This window comes from Amblyomma americanum, chromosome 5 (genome assembly GCF_052857255.1).
Source record: "Amblyomma americanum isolate KBUSLIRL-KWMA chromosome 5, ASM5285725v1, whole genome shotgun sequence".
NCBI lineage: Eukaryota > Metazoa > Arthropoda > Arachnida > Ixodida > Ixodidae > Amblyomma > Amblyomma americanum.
Window position 1 is genome coordinate 200,128,341 of NC_135501.1, and position 21,626 is coordinate 200,149,966.

At 44.1% G+C, this 21,626-nt stretch overlaps 1 protein-coding gene across 2 annotated transcripts in view; it reads left to right on the forward strand.

Moving 5' to 3' along the window:
• The first annotated feature begins 219 nt into the window (after window positions 1-219).
• LOC144133405 (calcium-independent protein kinase C-like) overlaps window positions 220-21,626 on the forward strand; it is a 65,767-nt gene continuing 44,360 nt past the window's right edge. The window contains exons 1-9 of one of the 2 annotated variants that reach the window (XM_077666489.1): window positions 220-1,298; window positions 3,500-3,551; window positions 5,600-5,765; window positions 6,760-6,791; window positions 8,272-8,354; window positions 9,941-10,073; window positions 11,521-11,657; window positions 12,320-12,362; window positions 14,192-15,960. In XM_077666489.1, the coding sequence (XP_077522615.1) occupies window positions 813-1,298; window positions 3,500-3,551; window positions 5,600-5,765; window positions 6,760-6,791; window positions 8,272-8,354; window positions 9,941-10,073; window positions 11,521-11,657; window positions 12,320-12,358 (1,128 nt within the window). In that variant the 5' untranslated portion in view covers window positions 220-812 and the 3' untranslated portion in view covers window positions 12,359-12,362; window positions 14,192-15,960. Of the gene's footprint in view, window positions 1,299-3,499; window positions 3,552-5,599; window positions 5,766-6,759; window positions 6,792-8,271; window positions 8,355-9,940; window positions 10,074-11,520; window positions 11,658-12,319; window positions 12,363-14,191; window positions 15,961-21,626 lie in introns of those variants that run through there. The other variant, XM_077666490.1, reaches the window with a different exon arrangement.

Consider the following 21,626-nt stretch of genomic DNA (forward strand, 5'->3'; position numbering starts at 1 on the left):
ACACTTCGCCGGATTACCGTGTCTGCAGCACGCACCACAGGTGATAACTGTCCGTAGTGTGACGGAAAATGCGATCGCCGCGGCCTCTTTCTGTAAAAAATAGTAGCCTGTTCGAGCCATGTCGGTTAAGATTCTAAGCCGACAGGAGCCACTTGTTGCAAACTTATTTTATGAGTTTAGGACATGGGGTTTCTAAATGTTTATGTAGTAGAAACACTAGCTAACAAGGTAGATCAACGCTAGTACATGACAATGCGTCGCTTGCGGAACGGAGTGGAACAGGAGTTGTGACTGTTGATGGTGCATACTGAGATAGAGCGCGAAAAGAGCACACAGTGGAAAACATGATTCAGGCCCCTAGCTGTAGTACGTGCTGTACGACAGCCCCAAGATCCGAGAGGGCGAAACTCTTTAGAAGCAGTGAAGCTTAGTTATAGTGATAGCATAGCTTAGTTACCGCTGAAACTATGCGGCAGTCACATCTCGCAAGCCATATCGGAGCTGGAGGGGGTTTCCTTTCGCCGCCGTCACCATGGCGACGGCTTTAGTTGCGTCCACGTGTCCAGCACGCGAGTCGAGGCCATTGAGGCGTCGACCTGACGTCGGAGCCCTTGCACCATACCTTGCGCAACTGGCAACGGCTCAACAACGCTTCCCTTGCGCGGCCACTGCTCTGTTGCCGAGGGCTGGAGATCGACGTGCTCCGCTGTAGCTATTTTTTGTGCGATCTTTGGGCGCGGCTTGTACAACGTAGGCGTGGGGTCACGGCCGCACGCGTAGTGTAGTGTAGCGCCTGTAGTTTTATCACATTCATGGCCCAGCGCAGCACGAACCGCGCGGCGCCAGACGAGCCTATGTGCGCAGTGGAGGCTGTTGACAGCCTCGCTAGGACATCCGGTTCGCACAGCGGCGCGTCTCCGGAGCAAGCTTCAGAGATGCCGAGGTTTACGGGCACTGTCAAACTGAAGATATGCGAGGCGGTGGATCTTCAGCCGACAGACTTGATCGCCCGCTACGCTAATGTGCTCTGCTCGAGTGTCGAGCAGGTGCTAGTAGACCCGTATGTAACTGTCAGCGTCGATGATATGTTCATGAGTCGCTCCAGCACGAAACAGCGCACTCTGAAGCCCGTCTGGAACGAATGCTTTGCGGCTGAGGTGCACGGAGTTCGAAGCTTGGGATTCACCGTGTTTCACTCCGCGCTGCATTCTGACGACTTTGTCGCCAACTGTAGCGTCGCTTTCGACGAGCTGCTTAATTTGGCCAAGGAGCAAGGCAGCGGCGAGACAGACGTTTGGGTGAGCGCGCTCTACAAATTACGCGATTTTATGCATTAATTCATTGTTGAGCGTTATTTCAGTAATGGTATATGCCATTTAATCCTTAATTGCGGAAAAAGATCATCAGCTCACGTCATCTCGAAACTCGAGCCTGACTGCGATGGGGCCTACGCCGCATTTCTGTAGCACAGCCCTTCACAGAAAAACTTATTCGCACAGTTGTTTGTAAGTATTATTTAAATTTTTTTATGCTGTGCCATTACGAATTTAATCGGTATAAAAATTTCCACTGCATGTTTCACAGTATATAGTCGTCGCACCAAACGGAAATACACCGGAATTGTAATTATATACACTGCACGTACACATCACGGCTAATGGTGCTTGTTCTACGCATTCTGTTTAACCCCTCTGAGAGAGAACTTGTAGACTCTGGACTCGAAGGCACTTCTGATGCATATCAATGAACTGATCGGTTTCATGTCCAGTCTTAGGAGGCTATGGTCCAGTAGCAGTGTTACGTGACCTGTTTTAATTTCTTTCTTCTCTCATATACGTAAATAGGAAAAACCAGTTCCGAGTTTCATGAAGCGGCATGCATAGTTGGGCACTTGCATGTAACACTGCATTTGTTTGTGCATATTCTGTATGAAACGTGTTTCAGAGACTGATACGCATTTAAAAAATAAACATAATTAAACAGAGTTGTCTCTGACTCAAGTGGCGTATAGTGTTCGACGTGCATCGGCACAGTACGTATGAGACTGTTGTAGATTCACTGCACTGACTGTGCACTCAGGAAACCAGTCGAAACAGTGTCCCAGTGCATTTGATTACTGTGCATTTACTTTTTTTTTCAAACATGGCAGGCATTTACTAGCAATTATTTTATGCCATAGGACTCTGATCACGTCTTGATTAGCATTTACTTAACATATTTGTCCTTTTGGCATTCTTGGTGCTTGCTTTTTTTTTTTTTAATGCAATGGTTCACAGATCGAAGTGAAAAATATTGTAAACTAAGCGTAACTACAGAATATTAGCAGTTGTGATTGCTGAAGAAAGGAGCACATTGTCTAGAATTACGGCGTGAATAAGTTCACAGCGTCGATCATACCAAGCTTTTATAAACAGCCGCAATTATCTTGGTTTATTACTCGAAAAGCTTTACTCCATATTGGCACTGTATACCGGAAGTGTGAGTGAGCACGTACCCCTTCTGAAAACCCCAGCGTCCAAATGCAGCAACTTTTTCCATGCACATTTTCACATTTTCCTTGGCTTCGTGATTGAATGAGTAAATTCAGCTTCAAGTACTTAGTGCTGCCTCCACCTTGATTATGATCGATTTTAGGGTGAGATTAAGAACCTGCCCTTGTGGGCACTACTTGGGTCAGCTTTTTCGATGCTGCAAAATTTTTTCAAAAATCAGGAAAGTTATGGTTTATACGTGAATTAAAAACTAGACTAAACATCAGCAGGTACTCATTAGCATTTGTTGGGCTGGGGCAGGGTACGTAATGTGAAGGCAAAGATAACCACTGGTCCTTAAGGGCAACGGAGTGGATTCCAAGTGAACGCAAGCATAGCAGTGGGAGGCAGAAAGTTAGGTGAGCCGATGAGATTAAGAAGTTTGCAGGCATACAGTGGGCGCAGCTAGCAAAGGACAGGGTTAATTGGAGAGACATGGAGAGGCTTTTGCCTTGCGGTGAGTGTAGTCAGGCTGATGATGATGACCGAAAAATTTATATCCTGGTCATCGCCCCACTTAACAGCATGCATGATGATGGCTAAGGAGAGGACAGACATGCACTATGACGACTTGTAACCAATACAACATATTTTTTTCAAAATAGATATACTCTCATTAGGTTTTACACTTTCAGTAGGAACTTAAAATAATTTTTTTGCGAGAGAGCTGAAATGATTTTCTGTGAACATTATTACAAAGTAAGGCTGGAGTCACAAATAGTTGCAGTCTTTATAATGGTAGTTTAAGTACAGTAAAAATTGTGGCACAACAAAAGAATTCATCACTACAGGACAGGGACGTTAAACCTCTGTCCTGTTTCCTGTCTCCCATTATGAACCAAATTGGTGCAGAAAGTGTTGTACATTTATTCTTGTTTGTCCCCGACGTTTTCTCCTGTCGTCGTACTGCATCAGCCAGATAGCCTGGTCTGCTACGTTAGTAATTGGAATTATGCCATGATTTACAGATTGACCTTGAGCCAGCAGGAAAACTTCATGTGGTTGTCGAACTGTTACCCGGTAAGCCTGTTCCGTCAAGAAATCAGCACACACTGTTTTCTTCATTGTGCACATTTACTTTAAATTTCCAGCTAATGGCACTCTGCTTTGTAGTTGGAGAAATTACGTCAAGACGTCCAAACTGTAGGTTTGTAGTTGTGATCACATCACTTTATTGTAACTCTAGTCTTCGAGTCCAGACCGACGTACAGTATTGTGCATTTTTATCGTGAAGACTTTTAAAAATTTCCTCACCTCAACCGCTGGCTCGTTTGCTGTGAAGCTGCACACAGAGCTTGTGTATTGTGGTAACCTTTGTCATGCAGCAAGTTTGACAATGGTACTTACTTGGTTCAGCCACGCATGATGCCAAACTGTAATCATCTGCATAGAGACTGAAGAAGCAAAAACCGCCAATGCCGGTTCGCAGCCAAAGGGTGGTGGCAGTGCCATCTCTTGTTTGCAGAGAAATGCAAAATGCGAAATGTGCAATGTGAAAGGTGCCGAGGTGAGCATTTCAAGATGCGCAGGTCCTTTCATGGCGCCACCGCCGCCTTTCGGCATAAACTCGGCGCTTGTGGCTTTTGGTTCCTCGATCTTGACGCAGACTATTGTGGTTAAGTGCCATTATGACACTTAATGTAAGACTAGTTATTGCAGTATGCAAGCTATGTGTGCGCTGGAGAATCACCAACCTTTGAGCATGCAGAAAGTGACGAGAAGAGAGGGCAAGGCATGAAGACGCTGAAATAACTCAGCTTCTACAAAATGATGTAAAAAATTCTTGCTGGAGGACATTCGTAAAACAGGGAAAAAACATGGAGAGCAATGGAATGGGTGGAACTTAAATTGAGGGCAATGTATCTAGCTACGGAAAGGAAAATGATGATGTTTAGAGCCAGAAAGAGAGCTGAGTGGACCAGGAAACATACACGAGTTCATGACAGTCTTGTTGAAATGAAGACGAAATGGGCATGGGCAGAGCATGCAATGCAAAGGCAAGCTAACCGCTTGTCATTAAGGGTAACGGACTAGATTCCAAGAGAAGGGAAGTGTTGCAGGGGGTGGCAGAAAAGCAGGTGGGCAGATGAGATTAAGAAGTTCGCGGTTATAAAGTGGCGGCAGCTGGCACATGACAGGGCTAAGTGGAGAGATATGGGAGAGGCCTTTGCGTTGCAGTGGCGGATTATTAAAGATATCGTAATGAAATTAAGCATGTGTATGCGTTTTTTCTTAAAAGTATAATTAGTTTCTATATGGCTTACGGGGGTTTAATGTCCCAAAGCTACTCAGGCAATGCGGGACGCCATAGTGAAGGGCTCCAGAAATTTCGACCACCTGCGGTTCTTTAACATGCACAGACATCGCACAGTACACGGGCCTCTAGAATTCTGCCTCCGTCAAAATTCGACCACTGTCTGAATTAGTTTCCATATTATAGGAAAATAACTGAAGCCAAATTAGTTAAATTCTTACAGGTCACACTTTCTATATTTCTTGGTTTTGATTGAAATGGGGTTCTAGCCAGGAACCTGCAATCTGGAGCTATGCTAATTATATTGTTGTTGAAGTACATCATCATATAAAAATGTTAAACTTTGTCATTTTGTCCAAGCACCATAATTATGAAGTATAGTTAGGTGACATTATGGTTCACAAAATTTCAAATGTTTGACTCAGCCAAGCAAAAGCAGTATAGCTCCACAGTTTAGCCCTCTCTGAATTCAAAGGTGTAAGAATAATTGAAATTTTACCATAAAAACATAATAAAAACTTCCGAAAGGGTAGTCATACTGCTAAAAAACAGCGAAGCTGAGAAAATCACTTTTGTAGTGCGCACCTGATGGAGCTTGTGCCCTAGTGTTTATGTCATTCACTCACGCTTGCGAAAAGTCACCCACTTGCCTACTTACTTTATCAGTCTCCAACTCTGTCGCTCATTCACTCACTCACCTACCCACATTGCTTTCATATATCATCTTTCATATATTTTGCTTTCATATATGTATCTTGATTTCATGTATCTTGTCTTTTATATAGCTTGCCTGATATATCTTAATGTTGCACAGAGGAGAATGTGGCTGAAGAGGAGCAGCACGAGTGCAGAGAACGGCAGAGCCTGATCCAGCCCAGCGGAGCCATGCGGCCTAAGGTACACCAGGTGAATGGGCACAAGTTCATGGCCACCCTGTTGCGGCAGCCCAGCTTCTGTTCCCATTGCCACGGATTCATCTGGTACGGCTTGGGTGTTTTATGTGGTCAGTTGCAGCTGCTGCTTAACTGCCTAATGGACATTGCCTTGTTGCAAAATGCGCACCAAAATGGTCTTCCAGTACCTTTACCATCATCTGTTGGCTGAACTAAATACTGCGCTGGATGAGCCCTACTTACTGTCAACCGGACATGGAATGCCACAAAACACATGATGAGCTGGACTTGTCATAAGCCAGAAATAACTGTCCATTAAGGGGCTAGATTAAGGGGCTTGTGCTAGTGCGGCCAATTAGGGAAAGCTGAAGCTTCAGTCCTTCCTCTTGGATGGCTTTTCTTCACGTCTTGACATATGTGTCGCAATCAGTCTTGCCTTCAACAGCAAACCCTGAAGGTTTCTCGAACTGCATGCATTCTAACGAAACCTTTACTGCAGGTAAATGTTTTCGCTGTGATCTTTTATGCCGTATTTCAGAGCCACTCAGCATTTTGTCTTTGTGCATATTAAATATACAGTTGACCATTTTGTGAACTCGGACTTAGTTCTACTGACAGAAGTATGTTTGAAACAACAGAAGTATTACCAGGCTCTTAATACATATCTGCAATTTACTTGTTGAAGAAAAAAAAACTTTGAACTTGTTTTAATCATTTCAGACATTTCACGAAAGGTGCAGTTATATGCAGTTGCTTGTTTATCGTACATTCAGTGCATTCACAAAAGCTTTACTATTTGTTCAATCCTAGATATTGCCTGAAAGCCTTGAGTAGTATAGTATTGGGATCATTCGATCAAAATGTTAAACGAACCCTTGATGTTACTATATAATGCTTCTGTACAAGGTGTGTAGGAGAGTTGCATCGATATCTAGGTTGTCTCGCCAAGCAGCTGATAACCATGATGTCGTCATTTCCATATCATACCATCATGTTCAATATTTGAGTACGTAGGTTCATGGCTATAAAACATTCTCAAGGACCACTTCAAATGAATAACCTTTTCTGTGTCTTTCTCCAGGGGTTTGGGCAAGCAAGGCTACCAGTGTCAGGGTAAGCATGCAGCTCCAGCGTCTTTGAAAATCATCTTTTTTTCTTGCGTTGGAGTTGCGTTCTCTAAAAACTATTGTCTGAAAAATTAATCTAGACAAGCGTGCAATGGGGGACTGAGACCGCTACATTTACAACTGCTGCATGTTCAACTGTCATTGAGCGAGGTTTGTTATTACACTTTTGTAGCGATAGCTACATTACGGTAGCATTCCGAGCCTTCGGCGTGGCGGCACTGCCACCCTGTGGCTGCGCTGCCACGCTGTCACGTGGTTGGCCACATGATGCAGAGCAGCTGCCGGCGGCGCAGCACCGTGGCTGGTCACGTGGTTGGTCACGTGACCAAGTTTCACTCGACCAGCTGTAGCTATCGCGTCACTCCAGGTTTAACCAGAGCTAAACCACCGCCAATTTTTTTTTCATTAAAACAAGCGGTAGCACATACTGTCGAACAGAAACATGTTCAGAAGAAGGATCAACATCTGAGCTAGTTGGTAATGCATCACGAAAAAGTTCAGTGCACTCATGACGAACGGCAAGGTAGAAAAGACAACACAGGCACTGTTTTGTCTTGTCTAACTTGTCGTTCGCCATGAGTGCACTAAACGTGTCCAGGATATGCAGAGAGAGACCTTTGTGCAGGGATGCCTCTTCTGTCAGCAATGACCTTATTTTACTACTGCTTTTTAGTTTGGGTTTATGGTTTTATGGAGTTATTTGTCCCAAAGTGACTGAGGCTGTGAGGGACGTCATAGTGGAGGATTCCGGAAGTTTTGACCATCTGAGGTTCTTTAACGTCTACTGACATCGCACAATACACGGGTCTCTAGCATTTCGCCTCCATCGAAATGTGAGCACTGTGGGTGGTATCGAACCTGCATCTTTTGGGTTATCAGCTGAGCACTATAACCACTGAGACACCATGGTGGTCAGCACCGCTCATTAGTATAGCAGGCGGGTCCGACTTTCCTCACTAATAGTGTGGTCCGTAGCCACTGGCTAATAACAGAGTTGAGTATTAGCTTTTCGCTTTGATTGTGGCTCACATGTCCTGGAGATTTTTGTCTCTGATATGTATTTCAATTTTGTCGTCTCTAAATTGGATTAAGATCGAGGTGCTTTTCAGTACCGTTCATAAGAGATGGCTTTTTTGAAAGGATGATGGATATCGGTTCGGCACTCTCATGCTGACACAAATAGTGCATATTTTTTTAGGTATTGTTTTGTAGAAGAGCTTTGTTCTCAGAAACTATGGGGAAGTTTTGAATGCTGGTGTATAGTTGTGTTCTGAAAGAAAGTGTTTGTTGTCCTTGTAAAAACAGCAAAGACCCAGGACTTTTTATAACCTATTGTTTCTATGCTTTCTTCTTGTTCCTCCTTGCAGTTGTACAAAGTCATGCAGCTATTGCCTGACTTTGCACTGATCTGTAGAACTAGCATGGTGCTATCTTCAGACTTGTTTTTTTGTTGTTTTCACATACAGTGTGCACATGTGTGGTCCACAAGCGATGCCATCAGGACGTTGTCACCAAATGCCCAAACATGAAAGAAAACAGTGACGACGAGGTCAGTGGCACGTGAAAGTTTCTGCCTCCAGTACAGGTCCCCCTCACGTTGACTAATGCTTCTCTTAGTAAAAGTAAAAAAGTTATTTAGAGGCATGTTGTATCATTTGTCAGTTATAAGTGGCATTTGTGAGTGTATCGTTCAATGTAGTTTTTGAAATCAGTTACAGACTGGTATTTTCTTCATGCAGGGTCTGTGAATGTGATTAAAGACAATTTAATATGCTCGTTTTATTGTAATGGTCACACAACAAAGGTCAGAAAGCTGTTAAGTCTTGTCAGCATGCTTTTTCATAAAAAGTGCCTTAAATGTTGTTCGTTTAAACCATATGTGATCCTCCAGCGCAGCATTGCTGCATTTTGTATGTGTAGTCGTGCTTGATATGTAGGACCCTTCATTTATATTTTTTTTTCTTCGAAATTTAGGGGCAAAAATCAAACTATTTTCTTTAGTTCAATTTCGAGTACAAATTGAGTTATTCAGTTGAAAGCTCCATAAATATGGATTGATTGGGTTACTTTTCTAGAAAAGTAAATGTACTTAGTTGCTAACACTTGCTTTTCGTCTGGAACAAAAAATACTGTATGTTGTGCTTACTGATTTCGTAAATGAATGGTATGTTATGCCAACAAACTGTTTAATGAATCAGATATCTTTTTTCTCAGTTGTTGCATTTATTTTGTCTCTTACGTTGCCATCCCAGTAATCGGCGCATTCGCATATGCCCTAGACCTTGCTACCTTTTTACATTGTAAACACTTGGAATCAGCATCACAGCTTTCTTTTTAAAGGCATAATATCCTTGGAACAGGATGTCGTTTGTGGGTGGCACTTTATACAGTGATGCCAATGAAATACTTGGACATTATCAGTGTTCTGGCCTCTCAATTCAAAAGCATTGATTTTCAACCGTATTCCCAATTAAGCCATGCCATGAATAACAAGCATAAAAGAAAGTTACTGAAAACACGCTTTTAAATTGAGTACAAGGCATCCACTAGTTTCTGTGTGGTGTGTAAAAATTTTTGTCCTGTAAAACTACATCCTCTTGAAGGCTGATTTTCAGGTAGAAGTGACAATTAACCCAGTTTTTAAGAAATCTGTTCCATGTTGTGGGGTCGGGTGAAACCGGGTTCTACCTAAATGTGAAGGTTAGGCTATGCAGTGACTGGAGTAGCCAAATGCATTGCAGCCTATGACAACATTGTGCACTGTGATTGTGCAAAAGAGATGTGAAATCTTTTACCTTTACTCACCAGATGGTCATTTCCCTAGTAAGTTGGCTGCAGCTGCAGCTTCTGCTACCTTGGCTATGTAAAGCACTACTTTACATTGCCTGTTTCTGAATTGTGGTAATTAATTTAATTTAATGTGATTGTAAATGCTGCACAAACTAATGGAGATGGCCTCTCAACAACATTGACTTGGGAAGTGATGGATGAAAAATAATATACATGTTGAAATGGAGTCGTGAAGGCTGGCATGCCTAGAACAGTTAACAACAAAGCAGTTGTTCCTGCAAAATATCTGCAGTTACTTGAGACCCCCATATATGCATTGCCTTGCTTGTTTCTTCCACGTTTCAGTGCGCAGCGGGCAGCCGTTTCAACATCAACGTGCCACACCGGTTCATCGCGCAGACCTTCACGCGACCAACCTTCTGTGACCACTGTGGCTCATTGCTTTATGGCCTTTTCCGACAGGGCCTCCACTGCAAAGGTATGCAGGTTGTTGTAGGGTTTGGCTATGCAGCCATTCTAAGACTTGAGTGTTGTGCACAGATGACGCATACTTTCTAAGGACACACATTTGGTAATAATGTGTCAGCCTATAGATGTCCTATTGCAGTCCACTTGTTTGGCTTCAGGATGTGTTGGAACACTGTGAGGCATGCCCCTGAAGGCCTCTACTGTGCAGTGTAGGGATATTGAAGCAACCATTTTAAATTTAGAATTGACCTCATTGTGCACATTGCTCAAAGCAACATTGACTGAAATTGTGCAACAGTTTTTTAAAAATTACATACTGCATAATATACATTATGTTATATACATTTAAATAAGCCTACTGTTATTGAAAACAGCGAAAGCATAAGGGAATATTTTTTTATGGTGGCGTTCGCGAAAGTGGGAAATTAGTAGCACAATTTTTTAGATGAAAAGTAACTTTACAAGGTAGCAGAAAAGACCACCACATGCCATTGATGAGATCCGAACGCATGACCACCGCTTGTCATGTACGTTGCTATACCAACTGAGCTGTCAGCGGCTGTCTAACCTTCTACTTTCTGAGTGTATTTGTGCTCCATGCAGACTGTCCTTATACTCTATTATAATATACTACCCTTATGTGCACATTCCCTTTAAATAAACTTGCAGTTATGTCAACAAAAGCAGGTTTTGTGAGTTTGAACTGGTTGAATATGAGTTTAACCAAGTGATAATGCGTGCAGCTGTGTGTTTGTGGAATGTCTGATGAAAAACCTCAGTGCATCCAGCCAGCCACATACCAAGCATGTCTTATTAAGGATGTATTTAGTGTACTGGTAGCATACTTGGGGGCATTTAGATTGAGATGAGAACATTAAGATGTGGTGGGGATGAATTCAGGATGTGTGGTGTTGCCTTGGGACTATCTAGAGTTGTAGAAAGCTTTGCCAGTGTACTGCGTTCTTCCTTTCCACACCTGCAGATATCGAAGGCTGCCACTGTATAGTGTTTCCAGTGCAATAATCACCTTTTTGATGCCTTGTGTATCTGCCTTTACAGTGCGTTATTTTAGGTAATAATTTAAAAGCCTGCATAGTTGGCACGGCTCAGATTTATGATATCGTGAACTAACGCTAACAAGAAACAGAAAATTTGAATTTTTGAACCTCATTTAAGCAGCACCTTGCGCAATTATGCAGGCCCTAGATGACAGCCCAGAGGTGTTGGAAGGGTGCCGCTTTATGCAATTTACCTGTAAAAGCTCGTTCCACCTGTTCTGGCAACACTAGGTTGTGTCGGCCACATGTATTCTATGTCCAGCAGTGCAGAGATAATGAATGCAGTACTCTGAAATTTTTTTCCCAGTGATTCTGGTACCCTCACAAGATTGAACTGATTCAGTATGCATTGTGTTTACTGCTCTCTGTTTTTTTTGTTTTTTTTTTCTTTTGACACAGCCTGCAACATCAATGCGCACAAGCGTTGCCAGAAAAATGTTGCCAACAACTGCGGCATCAATGCGGTGCAAATGGCAGAGGTCCTCAGTGCCATGGGAATTTCTGGCGACACGCTGGCTGAACGAAAGAAGAAAAAGGTGTGAAAACTGATACAGGCAAGATAGGACCATAGTACTGCCACAGGTCTTGCCAAAAAGACGCGAAAGCTGTTGTTTCCTGGCTGTCAAGTCCTGAACACTTTGGGATCGATAATGCATGAAGTGCATAGAATATGTAGACAAAGAAGGACAGTGTTCTATTCCTCTGTGCTGAGCACAGAGTTCATAAAGATCGGTGGAGGTTGAATCCCCTCTTATTTTCATGCAATTCCGGTGTCCTGTGGTTAATTGGAAGGCATCACATAATGAACCATGCTTTCCGGTATTGGCTTAATGCATGGTGTTTGAATACTCTCTTGATAGCAAAAAAAAGTGTAGTTAACCTCATTATGTGAGCATGGTGTCGTGAAAGATGCCATTAGGGTAAGTAGTTTTCCAACCGTGATTTGTGAAGGGCTGTTTTGCTCACTTTGCATTCAATATAAAATGAGGTTATATGACTTGAAAAACCCTGCACATGATTTTTCTTTCAAATTTTTTTGATTGGTGTTCTTCGCGTTGTCTCATTTCTTTGGAATCTCTGTGTGTACATGGTTTTTGTATGCAAAGAAGCACAAACCATTTTTTTATGTGTGTGCTTGGCTACTAGTTTGTCATTTGTGTCTTTATTTTTTATTCTGCCTCAACCCTGCATTGTCTAGTTTCCATTCAGGAATATCCCATATGCAAGAGAGATATAATAAGGTATGTATGCATATTTATGTCTTCCTTCTTGTCATCTCATCTCATGCTTGGCACCCCTCTGAGCACCATTATGTGCACAGAATAACCGGTATTTACTCATGTGGTGAACCCAATTTACTCATGTGGTGAACCCACTTTTTTTTTCTAGAAAAGTTGACATCAGTTTGGGAGGGAGGGTTCATTGTGCGGTGAATAAAATTTTGCAGTGATTTTTTTTTGTGAGAGCTGAATTTGCATATACTCCCGTCCATTTGTCCGTCCATCCATCCATTCGTCATCAACAAAAGCACGCGGTCAACTGCGTTCGTGTTGTTGGTGTTTACATTGTTGGCTTTGAACGGTGTTTGCTGCATCACAGCGCAATTCGACGATTTTGTGATAGTCGACGACACCGGCCAGTCGCGGCGAGATAAAGCAAACATGCAGAACACCAGCACTGAAGGTCAAGTGCATGTTTTTTATGGTTACGTGTGGGTAATGCAAAGGTTTAAGTGTTAGCTGCAATTTGAGAGGGGTTAGGCATGGCATTCTCACTCCCGATCTCGAGCTCACCAAATCCCTTGGAAATCTGAGGGTGCTGCTTCCTTCATAGCATTTCAGCGTAGAGGATGCTTTATAGGGTTCTGGTTTACACTGCTACGTTCCTCTCCAATGCTGGAGCGCTCACTGGCTTTCTAAACATACACTGGTATACCCAACCCTGAGGAGCTCCCTTGAGAAGATACACACGGCGCGATGTTATCAGCGCGCATCATATTGGTGTGCTGCCAAGGTCTGCGCTGCAGACGGCGTGAAACTGAGGAACGCGCTAATAGCTAAAGCTTGAGAAATAAAACGAAAAATAAAGTAAATTATAAACGACAGAAGTGGGTGGTGGGTTTATTATGTGAGTGGGTTCATTACGCGAGTAAATACGGTACTGTAAGTTGGTAGGTAACAGAATTTATGAACAATGTAAATTTCTCGCAATGTCAGTATATCAAAGCAGTTAAGCAGTCAGTGTACACCCAAAAAATGAAAACTGAAATCACACAGTAGCCGATGGCTTTTTGGGTGAAGTGCTGTTAAGGTATTGTTCCAGCCCCACTACAGTGCGCACAATCAGAAAAAGCCGGAATCGCCTTGCGAAACCACATGCGGCGTGCGGAGCAAGTAGCCTGCGATGCGAGCGCCTAGTTTTTGTAATAGTTTCGGCGCTCGCCACGATGAGGCACTTGCATCTGTAACCACTCTAGCCAACAACAAAGAAATTGCAACCTGTTGGAAACAAGCATTGTGAACTGCTTCTGCTAGTTGGTGTTTTACATATGCAAGTTGCTGTGTTGTGTACAGAGACGAGGTGCCGTATATTGTCGTCATTGTCATCACATCATTGTCTGCCAATTTGCGCTAAAACTGAACCCAACTACTGAATGCTAAAACAAATAACCATGTTATTTGGCTTGTACTGCTTATGATAGAGCAGTAAATTAACCAAGTGATGGAAGTTGAAAAGCGTTTTTTCTAAGAAGTCAAAGTGTATTCTAAAGTGGGCACTAAGAAAGCCTCTTACTGACTTACTGATGAGCCTTGCATAACGGCACGAGATGAGATTGCCAAAGTAAATTGCCACTTATTGTAGAAAGCGAAAAAAATTAAAACTTGAGTACAGTTCCTTCCTTTTCTGGACACACAAGCACAATTTATAATTGCTAGATTTATATTCAAGAGACATTGTCATTATGGCCATTTCTGCAAGACAGGTCCGTGTGTCTTGTAAAAGATAAAAGTTCTTTTTGGCGGAAGTTGCGTGCAACTGGGTCTGGTAAAGCTTCCTCAATGGGCTGCAGGTCCGCCACATTTCTGAGCAGCAAGGCGTTGGGTGAGATGCAGCAGCAAGAAGTCACCGCACTTCAATGAAGCAAGCAAGCCTACTTGCGATGACGGCCCTGCATCAATCCATTTTTATTGTGCCCTTTATTTTTATATCTTGCAGGGATAAGGATTTTACTCAAACTGCATCTTATAATAGCCTGCATACAAGGCTTGCGCACCGGATGAATGCAACCAACGTGCACAGCATACGGTCATGGTCATTTTGATCAGGTTGACACTGAGGCAGGCGCCATAGAAATTCATTTGCAGGGATCTGTGACTCTCTCAAGAATGTCACTATTTGTGTCCATCACTGGTGAAATGAGTAACGTGCCTCTGACATCTGTAGCAAGAACAACAATACAATGATTTTCCAAAGTTTTTGTAGCAGGTAGCAGTGCTGGCAAACATTGCACATATAGCTGTCACAGGCAAAAAGGGCAGAGTTATTTGGGCGTATAACAAAAGTAAAGCAAATAAAGGCAGAACATGGTGGCTTGGATGCGTGCTGTCTCAGTGGCAGCAAAAATCTTCTCCTCAACTGCTAGTGACAACAGTGGCACTGCTTTCAGTGGGAGTGCAATAACTGGCTGCAATGAACATTGTAACTTACACAATCGTGAGAAAATGTTGCAGGTTCCTGAGGAAAACTGGTTTCGATGGAGGACTGTTGATTCATTAACCATGGAGGGGTGAAAAAAATTTTCAAGCACCAGGAGTGGGGTATGATGGTAAGTGTCAAGGGGGCGCAGAGCAAGCACGGAGCTAATTACTAGTGCCTAAATAGGCCACAATTCCAGAGATGGCCCACAATTTTAAAAAAGATTCTCGCAGGAAAGCATTTTGTGGGCAGTGCTTTGGAACTTGCAGTTTGTTATGAAATGGCTGACTGAGATTGGGCGGGGGCCTGGTTGGTTTTCCAGCAAGGAACAAAGGGACAAGGAAATTAATTTCAACGGTCTAATGAAAGCACTTATCCTTGCAGCAGGACCGTCGTTATGCTACTTGACATGGTGATATCGAATGTGCAAGCTGTGATTATCACTTTCCTTGCCTATCACTTCGCATTTATGGATCTTTAAATGCACGGAGAAAGGCAGTAACAAGCACTTCATATATGAGCCATTCCTTGTTTTGCCTTGAGGCTCCCACTAACATGTTATCACATTTTCCCCACAAGCTTCCCTTCTAGCTAGGACTGGAACACAACAAAGAAACAGTTCTACTGCTATGGAAGTGAAGGCTGTGCAGCCCAGCAGGGGCTGGTGTATATCTGGTGAGGTTCATACTTAGTGGGCATGATTAGGGTGCATCTTGTAGAGCACAGGTTGCTTTAGAATGAAGCAGCAGTTTTCCTTTTGAAGCATTACTTTAGCATTAGACTCGAGTAATGTAGTACATTTATTCTGTGTAGATAACTATGTTTCTTTGTGCACTAATTGTTTCTCCAAAATTTGTTCCTTTGAGCTTGTGTTATTCTTATAAATGGACTGACATTATCTGTGCGAGAAAAAAAAATTCCATGCATTGAACTTTGGTTAGCTTGTTCTCAGTTCCTGCATGTTTTTTTCCTCCAGCTGCTTAATTGTGGCTTCCAATGTGATCCCCTCCTGCAGTTTTTTTTTATATTCTGGTCACAAGTAAGTGCCTTGTTTACTGCTGTGGTGTTTGCAGCCTTTCATACAAGCTCTTGGATAGTAATGTGTGCAAATTTTGCTTTCAATAAACATTACTATTGTCATCATCATTGTCTTTATTGTGGTTAATTGATGATGCAGTTAACAACGTGCAGGAAGAAATGAATGTGAGGATTGGGCACAACAGCATGCAGCCTTCACATGTTGACTTTGAGCCTTCTTCACGCTAGCTGACCTCTATTTAAGCTTGCCAACTTTGCTATTTCTGTCTGGCTTACAAACTCATGATAATACTTGGAGCAACATACTATCTGCACAAACATGTTTCTGAGAATAATTCATGTGCTATTTGTCTCCACAAAGTTGTGTGTGACATGCTCATGCAAGAGGCCGGCATATAGTTTAACATGACATGAACAGGGTTCAGTGTTGTCACATTACACTCACGCCTAGTATTTTCTTCCATATAGTTTTCGCTCGCCTTCCAAAGTACTTTCCTTCGTCATTGCTTGGTCAGGTTATGCCGCCGCCAACCTCTCCCTCATAGTTTTCGATTGTGGGGCACAAACATTCTTGGGGAGCAATGTGATTAACCCAGAAGGGAATGTGTTAGCATGTGGGCTCCCTCGTGAGCACACTACCTCATGACGCATGTTTTTTAATTCTTTGAAAGCATTTAAAATATCATCCAGTTTTTTTTTGTATGAAATTTCCAGTTTTCAAACCGGCCACTCGTTCGAGCTTTGGCTTGTGCGTCCATGTGCCCATGCGCTCTTTCAACTCAACTGTATCAAGCATGGATAAAAGTTGCAGACAGCGATTTCAGATGCACAGCGTGAAAGGCTGGCCACTCAAAACACGGGCAGCGGCGAGTGAATCTGATCTGTTCGCGCTGCCGCGGATTTGGATCGTGCTCGAGGCCAGAAGTATGCCTTTTTTTTCCTGCTTTCTCGGATGCTGTACAGTGACAAAAGGAGACCGTTTTCTTTCGCATGGATGCACTCTAATGCTAACGCATTACTCCTGCAGAATCCATCCTAGCATAGAGCAAAGAAAATTGAGGGCGGAAAGTTTAATCATGTGGTCAGCCTCCGCAAGAGGAGCTCTCTTAAAACACGCTGCAGGCTGCCAGGTGAACCTGACTTTCTCCTTTATTTTGTTTGGTGGCATCAAAGCTGTCATGTGGCACTCCTTCCGGAGTTCTGTTACCAGTATACAGTCCTCGTTCCCAAAATTCCGTTGCTGGCATGGAGCTTTCCTTCCTCCATCGTTTTTGGGGTTGTGACCAGATCATGGAGGAAGGAAGGCTTAGGAGAGGCCCTCGCTATTCGAGCTGCTCCCAAAAAAGTGTGCCGGAAATCACACGCTTTCGCAAGGACTACTGGGAGTTTCTGGCCGATGGCGCAGACAATGTGGTAACGCTGGGCATGGTGGCGTCGTCTGCTGCGCATGTGCAAGCGTGTCCAGATGGCTGTCGAATAGGGGGGAGCGGCTTCACAAAATGTGACGTAACCGCCTCTCCTTAGTTCTTCCTCCATGGACCGGATATATTTATTTGGGCATAGGGAAGGAGGGGGAGGGGGCGCTCCCAATGGGAGCCAGAGGAACAAGCGCGCTCATTGGAGCCGGTGCCGTCGAGATGGCGGAGAAGGGAGAGGAGGCGCGCTCAAGTTGGGCGCAGCTAGTATACCCGGGGTGTATATGTCCCGGGAGCATATACAGGAACACTAGGCGCAACTATACCGTGGCGCCATCTCTCGGCAGCGCCCACGTGACGCTGGACTAGGGAGAACATCTCTCCCCGGAATGAGTCTCTGGCCATTTATGGCTTTGTGTTTGTTTACAGTCCATCTGACGCATTATATAAATTGACTTTTCAATGAAGCACCTCGCTGAGGCAATGATCGAGCTGTCGAAAAACAATGCGGCAAGTTTTATCCGCAGCAAAAACGGTGCAGCAACCAACGTTCCCGAGCCGACAATCAGCGCATGTGTTGCCGTCATATGGACAGTCGGGGACAAAAGTCTCTGGACCAAGTGCTCCGTAAACGAAGCGTATAGCTCTGTTACTAGCAGACGGCTAGAGACCACACTTGTGGAGGTGAAAGTATAGTGAATTAGAATGCTGTGAACTAGAATTCTGATTCTAGTTCACTATAGGTGAAAGTCAAAATCCAGTTCTTTCACCTTCACAAGTGTGGTCTCCAGGCAGCGACTAATATTGGAGCTATGGGCAACTTTTACAAAGCATGCGGCACAGAGACTTCTACCCTCGAATGGACAGCACGAACTGCTACGTCAGTGAGGTAAGTGGTTACCACGTCGCTAAATTTCTACTTGACAGGTACAGAGTTGTACAAAGACTAGGCACTACAATAAAATGCGGGCTATAGTGACTTTCGGTTTGTGTGGGCGGGCGCGACGCCTTTCGTCTGCCTCCTTGGAACTATATTAGAATAGGCGAGTAGGGTAGTGGGGACGATGCAGCAACAATCATTAAATTGGTTAAAAGGTGGAGTGGGGTTTCAGCTCCCTTCGATGTCGTCTGCTCTTATTAAGCAGTTTTGGCGATGGCTAAATGAATGAATTCTTGCTCCCTGAAAAGCTTGCTGCACACATGACAGTGAACTCTCTTTTTGACTATTCTTGGCTTAAATAACCGTGATTCTCCTAGCTTCCCATCTTTCGGATCGAAATCTGGGTGTGCAGCAAGTTCTGAGGTAAGCGTACATCTGGCATTGAGTCACTAATAATTGCACCCACGACACATCAACACAATGTGCAATGCAGGAACTCAATAGCATGACAAAACAAACTGAATAACTCGAGCTGCGTTATTTAAAACATTTTTTTCCAGCACCCTTTCCTTTCGCAGAAACAGGGTCACGCGATACCTCCTACGGCGCGAAATCGACGCTATATATTGTAGGATATAACCATAGTCTTATAGAATTAACTTAAGAAAAACAGCACAATTAGTAACACGGCCCCAGTCTGCGGTGACCAGTATTACTCCGCTAGCCAACCACAACAATAAACGAAATCATCATCTTGATGTTTGGCTTTATTAAACAAGCCAGATATAAAAATTGTACAACTTACAATTTTTTTCTTGTTAGTTTCTTTTTAGGCAACTATAGAACACAACTTAAAAACCGCATTGTTAAAGGGGCTGCGAAACACCGCTTGAACGGATGCCGGTTATGTTTCAGATGGATTCTTTATGCGACACAGATGCTGACTTAAAAAGAATTACGAGAATCGATGCATAGGAACGGGAGTTATTCAATGAAGAAATTTCCAAATACAAGCAAACAAAATGCTTCCCTTAACTCGATTTTCCCGCAGCTTCCCATTCCCATTTCACTCTCCCAATGACGACACTCGGGGCGACCAATCAAAACAGCCTATGTTAGCACGTGGCGGAAGTTTGCACTCCATGGTTGCCTGTTCTCTGTAACTCGCTCATGCCGAGGCTGGCAGCGCCGTTTGCATGGTTATCCGAACATGTGAACGCCCAGCTTACCCAGCGATGCTTGACCGTGACGTCGATGGCGCAGAAGGTAACACTGAGCAGTGACGTTCCCTTTCTTATGCATCCGAACTCGAGCGCGAAATACTGCGACGGTGTGACAGCCTGCGCAAGATATCAGACACATTTAGCATAGCGCGTACCGCTACTGCTTTCCTCCAACCATCGCCCGCCGCTCCCAGCGCGCTGGTTGGCCACGGTGAGCAAGGAGCGCGCGCTGTTGACGGGAACGTGGCGCCATCTGGCGCCACCGTCCGGTGAACCTCCACAAGCTGACGATGCGCACTGCCTGCTAAATGTGAAACGAATGCATCCTTCCTTGGGACCGAAACGAACGCTTATAGAATGCAATGGCTCGATCGGATCGATTGCGCAAAACCGCTCTCAGATACATAGAGAGTAGCCATAAGTGTTTAGTGCTAGGTCGTAGGATGTTTACAGAGAGGCGCGAAGTCCTTCGATGCAAAAAGTAGCCAGTGCCTCCGGTGGCGTGCTATTGTTTTACTTGATTTCGAGTGCTTTTATCTAGGGCAAACAAGTTGGTTTTGTAATTGTAATATAAAACACAAAAACTTGACAAAACGTACCTTTAGTTATTAACGCAATTTGCAGTATATTTACTCTTTGTCCAATCATCAAGCTCGCGCAAAGTGATGTCATATCCGCTGCTAAAAACCGCCACTGTATGGTGACACCGCCAGCGCGACGAATTTGTTTTTGCGGGCTAATTAAAATATTAAAAACCACAGTATACGCAGTACGACCGATGCTAATAGCATCACTACAGCTCATTCTATGCAAATGACAGGCAAAACAATGCACTGAAAATGTGTTTCGGGGCCGCTTTAACACTGGGCCATGGTCGCGACGCCTTGTATTACTCTGCTAGCCGATCACAACAATAAACAAAACCAGCTTTAATGTTGATTCACTTTATTAAACAAGTGAGGTATCGAAATTGTAAAGCTTGCAATTTTTTTCATGTGATCAGCTGGTTGTTTAGCGAAGAAGAAAAGTTTTTACAACGAACTACTTTTTTTGTCGTGGAGGAATTCTGTGCGGTGGCACTGAATGTGGGCGGAGCTCCACCGCAGACTTAAGCTCCAGTGATGGAGTTTGCGACCAATAGCGTTCCGACGAGAATTGTGGATGGAGTGCGAGAGGAAGAGGCGGAGGCGCGTTTCTAGCGAGAGGTATACTACTATGCATAAGGTACTACCCATTGAGGAAGGAAAGAACTCGGGAAAGACGGCTACATCACATTTTTTGTAAAGTCGCTGAAACTATTTTTTTGAGGCCGGCTCCCCTGTCCCCCCTCTCTATTTAGTCGCCGTCTCAGAGCTCTTGCGCATGCGAAGCAGCCGACGCCGCTGCGCCCAGCGTTACTATATACGGGCTGCGCCGCCGGTCAGACTCCCAGTAGTTTTTGAAAAAAGCGCGTGACTTCCGGCACTCTTTTTGACGTGCAGCTCGGACAGCGAGGGCCTCTCCTGAGTTTCCCTTCCTCCATGGATGCTACCTCCCGCGTCTTAGCCACCGTCGCATCGAGCGAGAATGGATGCTGCACTAGCGCTACTATAGCAAGACGTAATATTTGAAAGGCGCACTTAAAGCGCGAATTTTATGCTAATTCGAGAAGAAAATTATACCGCTGATGCAGAAATGCTGCATCACGTATGATCGCCAGTCATTTTTTTTCTACAATCGAAAAAAAATTGTACCGGAGCCCTCCACTACGGACCTATTTGTTCCTCTCTTCTTTCGCTCCCTCCTTTATCCCATCCCTTACGGCGCGGCTCAGGTGTCCAACGATATATGAGACAGATACTGCGCCATTTCCTTTCCACCAAAAAACCAATTATTATTATTATCACACGCGCAAGCAGCGTCTAGCTGTGTTCATCGCCAGAGGCACCGCTGATATCCTTGTGACGTCAGTCAAGTGGAAAAGATGGAACACTCACATCTTGTGTATCTAGGTGGCGTTTGTCGCTCTGACTGCCAGGAGAAAGGCTTGTTTATAGTTATTGGGGTCTAACTTCCCAAAACGACTCAGACTATGAGGAGCGCCGTAGCGAAGAGCTCCGGAAATTTCGACCACCTGGGGTTCTTTAACGGTGCACTGACATCGCACAGTACACGGGCCTCTAGTAGAATTTCGCCTCCATCAAAATTCGAGCGACGCGGCCGGGATCGAACCCGCGTCTTTCGGGCCAGCAGCCGAGCGCCATAACCACTGAG